We start from the raw sequence: 12,546 nt of genomic DNA on the forward strand, positions 1-12,546 counted from the left end.
ACATGCTGTCAAAGCTTTTCATCTTTCAGTCATCAGGACAGATTCAGAAGACTACCAAATTTCAAAGGGAACAACAATTTAGCTTCTAGCACACATAAATGAGGCATACTGCAAGCCTGACTAATAGTCTCAAATGATTGTTAGTGTAATTCTTAGCACAATTGGGGTTGTTTAGTAAGTGTTGTCCAATCACGGAATCACATCCAATGTTGGACACTATGTTCTGAGTTTTGCAATCACGGGCTGGTTGAATGTAGTCAATACTTTGCCTGTTCCAAACAACCAAAGGGATGTGATGTTTGATATGATCCACCAATCATTGGCACGTACGGCCTACATACCTGGCATCACACCGGCACTGAAATTCATATACCACATTACTCATTTGTGTGGTAGGCAGAATGTCTTTTTGCCTTGACGGCAGCATCCGAGAATACCACTTGTGTTGCTGCTGCATAGTAGCAGTGTGAAACGGCTAGTTTTACCTGTTGCTCAAATTTTTGAGACACCTTATCCTTCCAAGGTAATCTGAGGTAGACTGGACGCTTTTCAGGACTGGAAGTGATGGACTTAGGTCCATTCACAAGTTTGTGTGATATATAACCATCAATGATCTGATCCGGGCAGTCATCATCTCGCAGAATAGCTTTGATACGCCCTATTTCAGCATCAAGCTTGCACAGTAAGCAAATGGCTTGGGTCCTACTTATGAGTTTGCTGATAAGGCCAATCTTATAGCACGTGAAACTATAGGAATCCAAATGTGTGTATTGGCCAGTGAAAGTGCGAGTGCTGTAGACAGTGGTAGAGAACCCATTTGCACATTTATCAGCTAGCACGTCAAGGAAAGGGAACTCATTTGACTGCTCCATTTCAAAGATGAAGGCAGGATGAAGCCCATTAAGGTGTGTAAGGAAATCCTTAAATGCAGATGCAGATTCAAATATAGCAAACGTATCATCTACATATAGGAAATATGCAAGGGGTAGGAGGTTAGGGGTCATTCCATCGAAGGCGTGTTTCTCATGGAAACTGACAAAGATGTTGGCGAGAGCTGGACCTAGAGGGGATTCCATGGCAACGCCATCTCTTTGGACATAAATGATATTGTTAAAACTGAACTCAATTGCACAAGTTGTTGAGTTCATAAGTTCAATGAATACAGATTCAGACACTGGTGGTGCATCTAGATCGCCATGATACAGTGACATGGTGCAAGTGTTTATAGCTTCCTTGAGCAGTACATTAGTGAATTGGCTAGCAATGTCAAACAAGTACATGGACATGGCATTGCTATCAATATACAAGTCCTATGTGGTCTTCACAAAGGTAAAGAAACCCTTCACTGTGTATGTGGAAAATTTGCTCAGAGCTGGTTGCAGCAACTTGCTCAATCATTTAGCCAATTCATGTTGTGCAGAACCAGTCATAGATATGATACGACATAAAGGGACATTCCTTTGTGTGTCTTGTGCAGCTCATACGTACTTGGACACAGTAAACCGTGAGGACAAATCCTATCATATACACCACCAGCTAGCTCGTTACTCTTACACAAAGCTTGGCAGTTAACTGCTCCCTGGTGCATTCTCCATGGCAATGCCTCTGCCAGAGTCCACTCGCCAACCAATTAGCACCCTCTTGTCATGCAGTATAAATCGTTGTAACCTTTGAAATTTGGTATTTTTGTGAATCTGTCCTGATGAGTTTAAGATGAAAATCTGCGACAGTATGTCTCTTTTTTAGGCAACCTCACTTAAAGTTCATGCATGTTGATGCTCAAAATGGAAGATCTTTTCCATTCAGACACCTCTAATCAAAATAGTGAATAGCGTTTTCTGAGCTTTGGTGAAGCACTGTGTTTGAGCGTTATCCTTGCAACTATGTAATCTGAGTTCTAACTTAGTCCTGAGCGATGGGATGGAAATTTATTTTCTTTCATTCTCTCTGTGACAGAGGGAAGTGCTGTAACTAATTGACATTCATTTCAATGACAGTACTTCCTTTGGAAGATTCCTACCTTGAGAAATAGTATTGCAAAATAAATTATGCTTGGTATGCTCCTCCACCTGTTTGTGGACCACTTCCCAAGTTGAATTCATTTGCTGCTTAATGGGGGTCAATACGCCTATAAAAGCAAGTGTTGTCATGGCTGCAAATAGCTGACCTTTCCCTTCTTACATTATTCTAATTCTCCCTTGGCTAACCTCCCATTCTCCAACCTCCAAAAGCTTTAACTCAAACAAAACTCTGCCAACAGCTCCAACTTAAAATTCTGATCCTTGGATTTTAACTCCTTCATATCTCTATATTCTTCTCCAGCCCTACAAGTCCCCCAGAACTCAACCTCTCGCCAGATCTTATCGCTTGTGCATCGCTATCCAACAATCATGTCTGCATAACTTTAGCCGTTTAGGTCCTAAGCTTCCCTCTTTCTCTCTCTGAACATTCCCGCCTTCCACTCTTCCTTTATAAACCCTCCTTAAAACATACCTCCTTGACCAAGCTAATATCTCCTTCTTTGACTTGTAGTTCACTTTTGCTTTACAATACTTCTCTGAAGTAGGACATTCTTCTACATTGAAGGCGATATATGAATGCAAGCTTTTGCTGTTGTCATTAACTGTGCAGGTTTTCCCTCGATATGTGAGAACATTTAGAGCCACAACTGAAAGTTGAAAATGAGTGTTTAGGTCAACTAAACGAATACACATTGTAGGAATAGCAGAATACAAAATGGTGTTATATTTAGACTTTTCCACATTGTGTCTATCATCTTATTTAAATTAAATAGTAATGTTGTAAACTGATGAAAAATAGGACGAGAGTAATGGTGAGAGCCACAATTGTTGTATAACTCATGCCTCCGGTGACTGAGTTGATGGACGTGTGTCTGTGCTGGAGATCTGCCTCTTTGGTAGATAGATAGTTCATTTTAGTTTCTCATATAAAAGCAAATCTCTGGTGCTGTGTTAACATTTCAAGACCATTTTAAGTAAAAACTATATCATATAGGCTATTCAGAGCTGCGGAAACGATCTCATTTATAGCGCAGGGCGGTTACCACAAAACTGGCAGCAACAGACAATGCATATTTTTTTTAAATTTGCAATCAAAGCCACTGGTTTATGGTTTGCATGGTAACGCTGGCAGAAATGATCCCAAAATATCACCAGAATTCCTGGAAAGTTTTTAAATCTCATATTGTTAAAAATGTATTTTGACTTATGCAATCATCGTAAGCCATGCATGTACATTGCACAACAATTATTGATTGATAGGGAATACAATTTCCAAATGTCAGGAAAAATCTTGGAATCCCACAGAACAGTAATGGAACTTAACTTCTGCAGCCATCTTGCTCCTGATTTGTGACTTTGATATATGCCTGCCAGATCTCTCACAGTGGTAGGGTAAGGTAGGTTCCCATTGACCAGAAATAAGGGCTCTCTGGGGTTATTGGGGACCTGGTGAAAATAGGTGTCCCTTGATTCATGATACCACAGCCTTATGATTCCAAGCTACCCACTTTAGTCAACTTTAGGCTGTCACCTAGCTGTGGGATGATGATCAGTATAGTTGTCACTGCGAACTAGAGTGCATCAGCTGTTCTTCTTACTCATAAGTAATCAGTTGAAAATTGAAAATCTCCAAAGGCTCATGTGTAAGTAGATGTGCTAGGATAACTAAACATGTAAAGAGAAAAGAACCAACTTGAAGTGCTTTCTGCAAACTCAGGACATCCGTAAGTGATTTATAGCCAATGAAGTACTCTTGAAGCGTGGTCACTGTTGTAATGTAGGAAACATGGCAGCCAATGTTTACACAGCAAGATTCCACATACAGTAATGAATGACCGGATCATCAGCTTTAGGGTATTGGCTGAGGGATAAAAGTTGGCCAGGACACTGGGAGAACTCCCCTGCCTGCAAATCGTAATGCAAGATGTTTTAACCTCCATCTGAGAGGGAAAACAGGGCATCATGTTTAATGTCTCATCTGAAAGTGCAGCATTCCTCAGTACTATCTTAGATCATCAATTCAAGTCTCAGAGGAGAAGTTAAAAAGGGTATAAGACAGGCAAAGACAGTACAAGAATAGATTGGCGACTAAAATAAAAGGAAATCCAGAAGTCTTCTCTAGGCATATTAAAGGTAAAAGGATTGTCAATGGAGCAATGGGGCCAAAATGGAAATCTATTGGTGCAGGCAGAATACATGGTTGAGGTATTAAATGAGACTTTGCATTTGTGTTTACCAAGGAAAAGAACTTTTCCAAAGCTGTGATAAATGAGGTGGTTGCTTAGATACTGGATGAGACGAAAATAGATAAAGAGGAGATACTCGAAAGGCTGGCAGTGCTTAAAGTAGATAAGCCATCCAATCAGGACGTGATGCATCCTAGGTTGCAGAGGGAAGTAAGGGTAGAAATTGTGGAGATGCTGGCCACAATCTTCCAAATATCTTTACAAACAGGGGTGATGTCAATGAACTGGAGGATCAACATCAGTAGTGGGGAAGCTTTAAGAAACAATAATTTAAGAAAAAATTAACAGCCACTTGGACAAACAGACCAATAAAAGAGAGCCAGCATGGATTTATTAAGGGCAACTCATATTGACTAACTTGACTGAGATTTTTGATGAGGAGCAAAGAGGGTAAATAAGGCCAGTGGAGTTGATGTTTTGTATATGGACTTCCAAAAGGCATTTGATAAAGTACCACATATTAGGCTTGTTAGAAAATGGAAGCCCTTGGGGGAGAATTTTCTCCCCGTTGGTGGGCCGATTGGGAGTGGGTGTGGAGCCACGATCGTGGAGCCCACGATCGACTGCACACCACCATTTTGCATGGGCGGGCCAATTAAGGCCGGCCCAGCATGACACGTGCCTGGAAGCGCTCAGCGCTACGTGTGCGGGTGGGGGGAGGAGGGAGAGTCGGGGCCTACGCTCTTTCATGCATGCTTCAGTGTTAAGGTTGGGAAAAATAAAAAAATAAAATTATTCAGGCATGTCCCCTCATGTGAGTGTCACATGAGCTGGGACACGTTTATGAATTTTCATTAAATTTTTCTTTCATTTATAAAACCTTCATGAAACCTCATCCCGCCCGTGGATGAGGTTTCATGATAAATGTGAAGGCTGCCTGGGCTCTTCACCTGCCCGTCAACCTTAAGGTTGGATGGGCAGCTTTCTCAATAGGGCTAATTGGTTTATAAAACTTTGACAGTTCAGCGTGCGCGCAGCCAACTCTGGTGCGCATCCGCTGAACAGAAGATCAGAATGATGCGCGGTGACATCAGGACGCACGCCCGACATCACCGCGCGTCATTTTACACTTCGTCATGCAGGGCCCGCCCCCAAATGCTGAACAGAAGATTCTGCCCTTGGGATAAAAGTGGCAGTAGCATCATGGATACAAAATTAGCTAAGATAGAAAACAGAAAGTTGCGGTGAATGGCCATTTTTTGGACTGGAGGGAGGTAAGCAGTAGTATTTCCCATGGTTCAGTACTAAGACCACTGTTTTTGATATCGTTTAATGACTTGGGCTTGGGTTTCAGAGCATAATTTTGAAATTTTGATGATACAAAACTTGCAAGTGGAGTAAACAATGAGGCAGGTAGAAATGAACTTCAAGAGGACATAAACAGACTGGCAGAATGTGAGGAAACATGGCAGATGAAATTCAACACAGAAGTGCAAGGTGACATATTTTGGTAGGAAGAATGAGAGACCAAACATATTAAATGGTACAATATTAAAGGTGGTGCAAGAAGAGATCGGCCTGGGTGTGATTACGCACAATCTTCGAAGCTGATAGGACAGATTATTAAAGAAGTTGATAAGAATATGGAATTTCAGGATTTATAAATAAAGGCATAGAGTACAAAAATCAGGAACTTATGCTAAACATAAAGCATTAATTCAGTATCAGCTGGAGTATTGTATCCAATTCTGGGCACCGCACTTTAGGAAGGATATGAAGGCTTTGGAGACGTTATAGAAGAGACTTACTGGGATGGTTCCAGGGATGAGGGATTATAGTTACATGGATAGAACTATAGAAACTGGGGTTGTTCTCCTTAGAGCAGGGGTGGATAAGAGGAGACTTAATAGCAATGTTTAAAATCACGAAGGGTTCAGACTGAGTAAATAAAAAGAAACTGTTTCTAATGAAGTGTTGATAATGAGGGGAAACAGATTTAAGCTGATTGGCAAAAGAGATGCCATAGGGAAAAACTTTTTTACACAACGGATGGTTAGGATTTGGAATGCAGGGCAGAGGACACAGATTCAATAGTAACCTTCAAAAGGGAATTAGATAAATACTTGAAGGAGAAAACATTGCAAGGATATTGGGAAAAAGCAGGGGATTGGGAGTAACTAGATTGCTCTTTGAAAGAGTCAGCGCAGCCTCAATTGGCTGAATGGCCTCTTTCTGTGCTGTACTGTTGTATGAATATAAAACATCATTCAGCCTCAACTGGAATATTGCATCTAATTCTGGGCACCACATTTTAGGAAAGGCGTAGCTGTGTGTCTATGTTTTGTCTGATTAACCTCCACGGGATGTTTTACGACATTACAAGTGTATAAGTGCAAGTTGTTTTCATACAATAGTTTACCACCATTTTGTTTTAGCCTTGGGGCAAACTTGCGGGAATTTTACGAATGGGTGATCATTCCCTTTCTGCAGTTGGTGCTTGTATCCACCATAATCTCCTGCACCCGGAGATCACTACCGACAGAGCAAACTGAAAAGCCGGTTGAAATTTTGCTATCCAGCACATTTTCTTTTCTGTGCAGAGGATAGATACAGAGATATAGATTCTGAAAGCAGAGCGTAGTCCCCCAAATGCCTTGAACAAGTCCAGACTTCAACTGTGTGAATCAATAAGCCATTATTATATTTGCGCCACTGCTTCTAACAGATTCTGAATAGCACGAGCAAATCGATGGCAGCAAAATTACTTGTTTGGAATTGTAGTCTCCAGATGGCGAGGATTTCTCCTCCTACAACACCTGCTGTTATTAAGCTGTAGATTCAAATTGGAACTTAGCTTATAATTCTCAACAGATCGTTTGCAGTATATTTCCCACCTTCAGTGCGTCGTAAGGATGTTACGAGTTCTTTATTAGCGTACAAACCAATTTACAAGCCTATTGTGTATACCAAGTATCTCCTCTCTGGAAAAAAACAATTACTGGCTCATTATAAATTTTGGATAGTCGCCTGATATGCAAGACGTTAACCCACAGAAGCTTACTTTGTTTGGATATGACTGCTTGCTCAGTTAATTGGAATACCCCGCTGTGCAGATGATTCAGGGGTTGAAATGTTAAAGGGGATTACAGTAATATCCTTGGGCAGTCATTTCAGTACAATATTGATATCAAAGGGAAAACACAAACTGAGTTACTAAATATGTTCAGCCCTAAATGTAATAGCTTTCACTAGAGATTCCTTTGACATTTGAAATTTTGGTGTATTTTAATGCAAATAATAATTATTATTTTGATTGGTTTGAATGCGATATTGTTTACATTCATCTCATAACTAGAACTGCAAAAAATCTCAAGATCATTGGGCCCAGCTCAAAACGAGTTACAATCTTGACAATAACTCAGACTGGCCATTTCTTTGATTTTTAAGCCAGAAAATTGACGCACTTTTTTTTTTTAATTTAATGGCCATCTCACAAAACACAATTAGCCTAAGTGTCAAAGAATTGATGGGCCAGAACTTCTGCAAAGTGACAATGATGGTCGGATTGCCACTCTTCCGACCCGGGCTTGCTGAGAAATGTGCAGCACAGCAGCTCCGGACTCCCCTCTGTGCAGGACAGCAGCATTGGGGAAGTGAAGTCACAACCCCATTTTACAGCACCAGCTGCCATAAACCAGGTCCCAGCCACTTCGAGAAGATAGGGAGAAGGGAGGCGTGTAAAGTAAGTGGTGAGGGGTAGGGGGGAGCTGGTGGTGTGGTGGGGTGGTGTTGGGTGGTCAGGAAGAGGGGGTTGGGTTGTCAGGGGGAGGGAGGTCAGGTGGTCAGGGGGTGGGGATGGTAGTCAGGGTGAGGGGCTCGGGAGGATAATCTGGGGGTGGGGAGGGGGTAGTCGGGGGGGCTGTGGAGAGTAGTCCTAGGGCTAGGGGTATGTCAGGCGATAAGAGGGTTGGGGGTGTAGTCAAGGGATTGGGAGGTATAGTCAAGGGGTTTAAATGAAAGGTCGGGGGAATAGTCGGGGGGGGTGGTGGCTGGTAGTCAGAGTTTGGGGGTTAACCAAGGCAGGTGTGGGTGGTTGGGAGGATTACAAGTGGTCAGGGGTGAGGGAGGTGGTCAGCGAAGGTAGTTGGGGGACAGGTGGTAGCCAGGGGGCCGGGGTGGGGGGGAGGTGGTTTGGGTGGTCGAATGTGTGACAGGTGGTTGAAGGGTGGGGGAGTGGTCAGAGGGGTAGATGGAGGGTTGGGGCATAGTTGGAGGGGTGGTGGGGAGGTTAGTCAGGGTGTTTGGGTGGACAGGGAGTTTGGGAGTTGGTCAGGGGATGTCTGGTGTTCGGGGGTTGGAGGGGTGGTCAGGAAGGTGGGTGTTGGCGGGTGGGTGGGAGGATGAGGTTGTAGTTAGTGGGTCCAATAGGGGTTTGGAGGGGGATCAGTAGTATAGTTACCCAGATACCCCCAAAGATGAGTTATGGGACCCCTCAGAAGTGTCAATGCACTGACTCTGTGGGAATTTTTTGGGAAGTTTGAATTTCCAACTGACAATTCCCTTGCTTCCTGAGACCCTCTAAAAATAACTCCGACCCTGAGTTAGAGTCAGAGACTTCGGCTGATTCCAATTTATTTACCTGGATAGTTAAGCAGGAAATATTAGACAGAAAAATCCTAGTCTTACTCATGGTTAGCTATACAACAGATGCTCCACCCTCCAACCCTCGACTCTCACCCCCACCCCCTTCTACCCCCCAACCCTGACTCCCCCCCCACCGACTTTCCCCCTGAATCTTCAACTTACCCCGACCCTCCCAAATTCCCCCGACCTGACCTGACTAGCCCCATCATCTGATTCTCCCTCGATCCTCCCCACAGCTCCTCCAATCCAACCTGACTAGCCCCCAACCTGACAACCCCCTCCTGACCCAGCCCAACTACCTCACAACCCACTCACCTTCCTCACCCACCTCACCCATGTGCCACCCTATCACCTCACTCATGTGCCGCTCTACCTAGCCCTACCCAGCTGTCATCTTACCCAGTCGATACCCTACCTGGAACCACCCTACCCACTTATCTCAGCCCCCTACCCACTTACACACCTATACATTCACCCATCCACTCACACATTCATTCACGAACACACTGAGAAGCTTGGAGATCTTCAAACACTTACCAGAATATGGCAGCCAATACCGTAAATTGGAGGCAAGGTTCTGTGCAGATTCTCTTTGCTGCTCCTGGTGAGGATTCCTGCACTGAGGGAAGTTCTTCTGCATCGTGGATCAGAAGTCAAAGCCTTTTCAATGTATGCAGTAAGTGGGTAGTTTACTGTCTAAAAACAAAAAACTACTGCGGATGCTGGAAATCCAAAACAAAAACAGAATTACCTGGAAAAACTCAGCAGGTCTGGCAGCATCGGCGGAGAAGAAAAGAGTTGACGTTTCGAGTCCTCATGATCAATTCTGCTGAAGGGTCATGAGGACTCGAAACATCAACTAGTTTACTGTCTGATCAGCGTCAGACATGGGGATTCCGACTCTGACCGGGAGGATTGGGCCATTGTTCCCAATGCAGAACATCCTCATGTAAACAACAAAACTTCTTTGCTCAAATGGCGGACTGAGATTGAATCAATCCTTCAGATTCTGGCATTTTTCAGATGTTGAAACAATGAATTTAAAGATTCCTCCCCAAGCGGCTGACTAATGTTGTGGTGAGCTTCCATAGAATCAGCCCATATCACCTCACTCAAAACAAATGCAGTCAAACTGGCTGTTTCCTTGATTTGGCTCGTATGTTCCTTACAGGTGCAACAGTGACTTATTGTGCTTCTTTTAATTTACTATAACGTATCTGGTGCTCAGGATGCAGTCTCCTCTACACTGGGGAGACCAAAGGCAGGTTGCTCTGCCGAAAATCTGCAATCCAATTCCAGTCGCTTGCCATGTTAATTCTCCATCCCACTCCCACTCTGACCTCTCTGTCTTTGGCCTCTTAGACTGTTCCAGATAAGCTCAATGGAAGCTCAAGGCTGAGCGGCTCATGTTTCGATGGGGGACTTCGCTGCCTTCCAGGCTCAACATGGAGTTTTCTGTTTATATTTTGGATTTCCAGCAACCAAAGTGTTTTGCCTCTGTAAACTGTATAGAGAGTTCAGCAACTTCTTTAGTCCTCTAGCTCACAGTAATATTGAAAGCGATTGTACCTGCACTTGTACCTGCTGCCCCAGCTAAGTTCTGTTAAACCAGTGCAGGCCTGGTTTTGAAACTGGGCCCAACCTATTCTGTGTGCCTCAGTAGCAAACCAAGTGGTGCATTTATCCAATTATCTATCAGGGCATCTAAGAAAAATGTTCAGTCTGTTCAGAGCTTTAGAGAAACCATGTTAAATGCTGCTTTCAGGACTGATAACAAGTTGCCAAATTCTAGGCTGGTAACACAATTACTCACACCCCAATATCCAGTAAGAAGACAGATCCTTTAACAGAAGGGAAATAGCTTCAAGATCTAAAAATTTTGATCCCAGAGTGTAACATGAAACTTCAGTTTCTCAAAGCAACTTCAAGCATAAGATTAAATACTCTCTGCAATAAAAGGAAAGATGCAACTAGATGGTTTGCCTAGATAACTTCCTCAGGGCACAAATGATGTGACTATATCCAAATCAGGTTGTCACCTTGTCAGATTTGCTTCTACTGTATACTGAGCTGCTCCGTTCTCTCATTCCGTTTCTCTCACAGGATGAAGAGCTGGTTCGGGAGAGTCGCTTTAACTTCAGTGGCTATGGAATGGGTCATTGTCTCCAAGTCAAGGATGGAACAGCTGTTAAAACGGTAGCTCCAAATCCTCCAGCACCACAGCCCAAGGATGCAGAAGCCATCAGAAAGAAGTTCATCGACAGGGCAAAAAGGATTGACATGATATCCCGTGCTGCCTTCCCTCTAGCGTTCCTCATTTTTAACATCTTTTACTGGATTACATACAAAATTATACGGCACGAAGCTGTCCATCAGCAGTAGGCATTGTCCCACCAGAAGGCCTCTCTTCACTTGGACTGCTCGTGACCAAGTTATGCTAAGTTGTCTTTGTTGTTTGCTGACTGTTTCTTGCTAAGTGACTAACCCAGATTGAAAGATGGCTGAATGTTTGCATTCTGCTGGGCCAGTAATAGAATGCAACAATATGAGAACTTAAAACAGGCCATAACGTACTGCATTGTCTGCTGGGACATCTTCTTCCAGTGTCTAACCTTGGCTGATATTTTTCCCTTGTAAACTTATCCATGCCAGTAATGGCAGACTGAGCTAAATGAGCCCAGTGTACCATGTTAGAAGGCAGGGTTGGGGGTGGGGAGATGGATGGGTGGGTGGTGGCATGGAAGAGGGAGAAAGCATCTAGGAGAAGAAAGCAAGTCCACAGTTGTTTCACATTTTTAAGGAATGGTAGTTTTTATGGACATGCGACAGGAACATGATCTCACGTTTTTTTTCAAAGATTGGTATGTTTACAATGGTTCCAGTACAATGAATCAAGAGTGGACCAAAATTTTACAAGAAATCACTGCCTTTATATTAAAACAATGTCCAACTGAGCTACATTCCATGACCATGTAGGTGTTAGCAGTTCACCAGAGTCATTTTGTGCTTTGAAAAATTCTTTCTACATATATATATATACATATATATATATGAAAAAAATCATATACTTTGATATTCTAGTAAAACATTTTAAAATGTTCACACTTCAGGAAAAAACATCAATCGTTAAACTGAGGTAGTCAAATAATGTTTCATGTTGTGTGATTTATTTAATGGCATATACTCAGACTGCATACACTTCTTAATTTTTTATTTCTTTTTTTAAGAGAGTCGTGCACTAGCTTTAAAAGATTTTGTTGCTCTGTTTCATATGTATTTCAAGGTGCCAAACTGTAAATACCTTGTTGTGTAACTTGCACCACTGTATAGTTAATAAGATTGTTGTTTCCTTAATGGTGTAGCTCAGTTTAGCCTTGAATAGGTCTTAATGCTGAAGCTTTTTATGTTAGTAATAAGTGAAACCAATAGAGTTTAGATAGGTTATTGTGTTAAAGGATATTAAATACTTCTAATTTATTCCTTATTTAATCTGCTTCTGATATAAAATGTTTATTGTTCTTCGATTTTAATGCAGTTAGAAAGACAATTAACCACTTTTTTTTCCTGGTGTGAGGTTATTTTGAACAAGAGAAGATTATTTAAAAAGTTTAGGTGCTGACAGAAAACTGAGAGTCTGGTGATCCGCTTATTTTTTTCATTTAGTTTCACCTTCACAGACCCCTTAAAAATAACAT

At 42.5% G+C, this 12,546-nt stretch overlaps 1 protein-coding gene across 1 annotated transcript in view; it reads left to right on the forward strand.

The window, feature by feature from the left end:
* glra2 (glycine receptor, alpha 2) overlaps positions 1-11,491 on the forward strand; it is a 224,434-nt gene extending 212,943 nt beyond the window's left edge. Inside the window, exon 9 of the mRNA XM_078559347.1 lies at positions 10,955-11,491. Coding sequence (XP_078415473.1) covers positions 10,955-11,233 — 279 coding nt within the window. The 3' untranslated portion in view covers positions 11,234-11,491. The remainder of the gene's footprint in view (positions 1-10,954) is intronic.
* The last annotated feature ends 1,055 nt before the right edge of the window (positions 11,492-12,546 follow it).

The sequence above is a fragment of the Cetorhinus maximus genome, chromosome 16, assembly GCF_964194155.1.
Source record: "Cetorhinus maximus chromosome 16, sCetMax3.hap1.1, whole genome shotgun sequence".
NCBI lineage: Eukaryota > Metazoa > Chordata > Chondrichthyes > Lamniformes > Cetorhinidae > Cetorhinus > Cetorhinus maximus.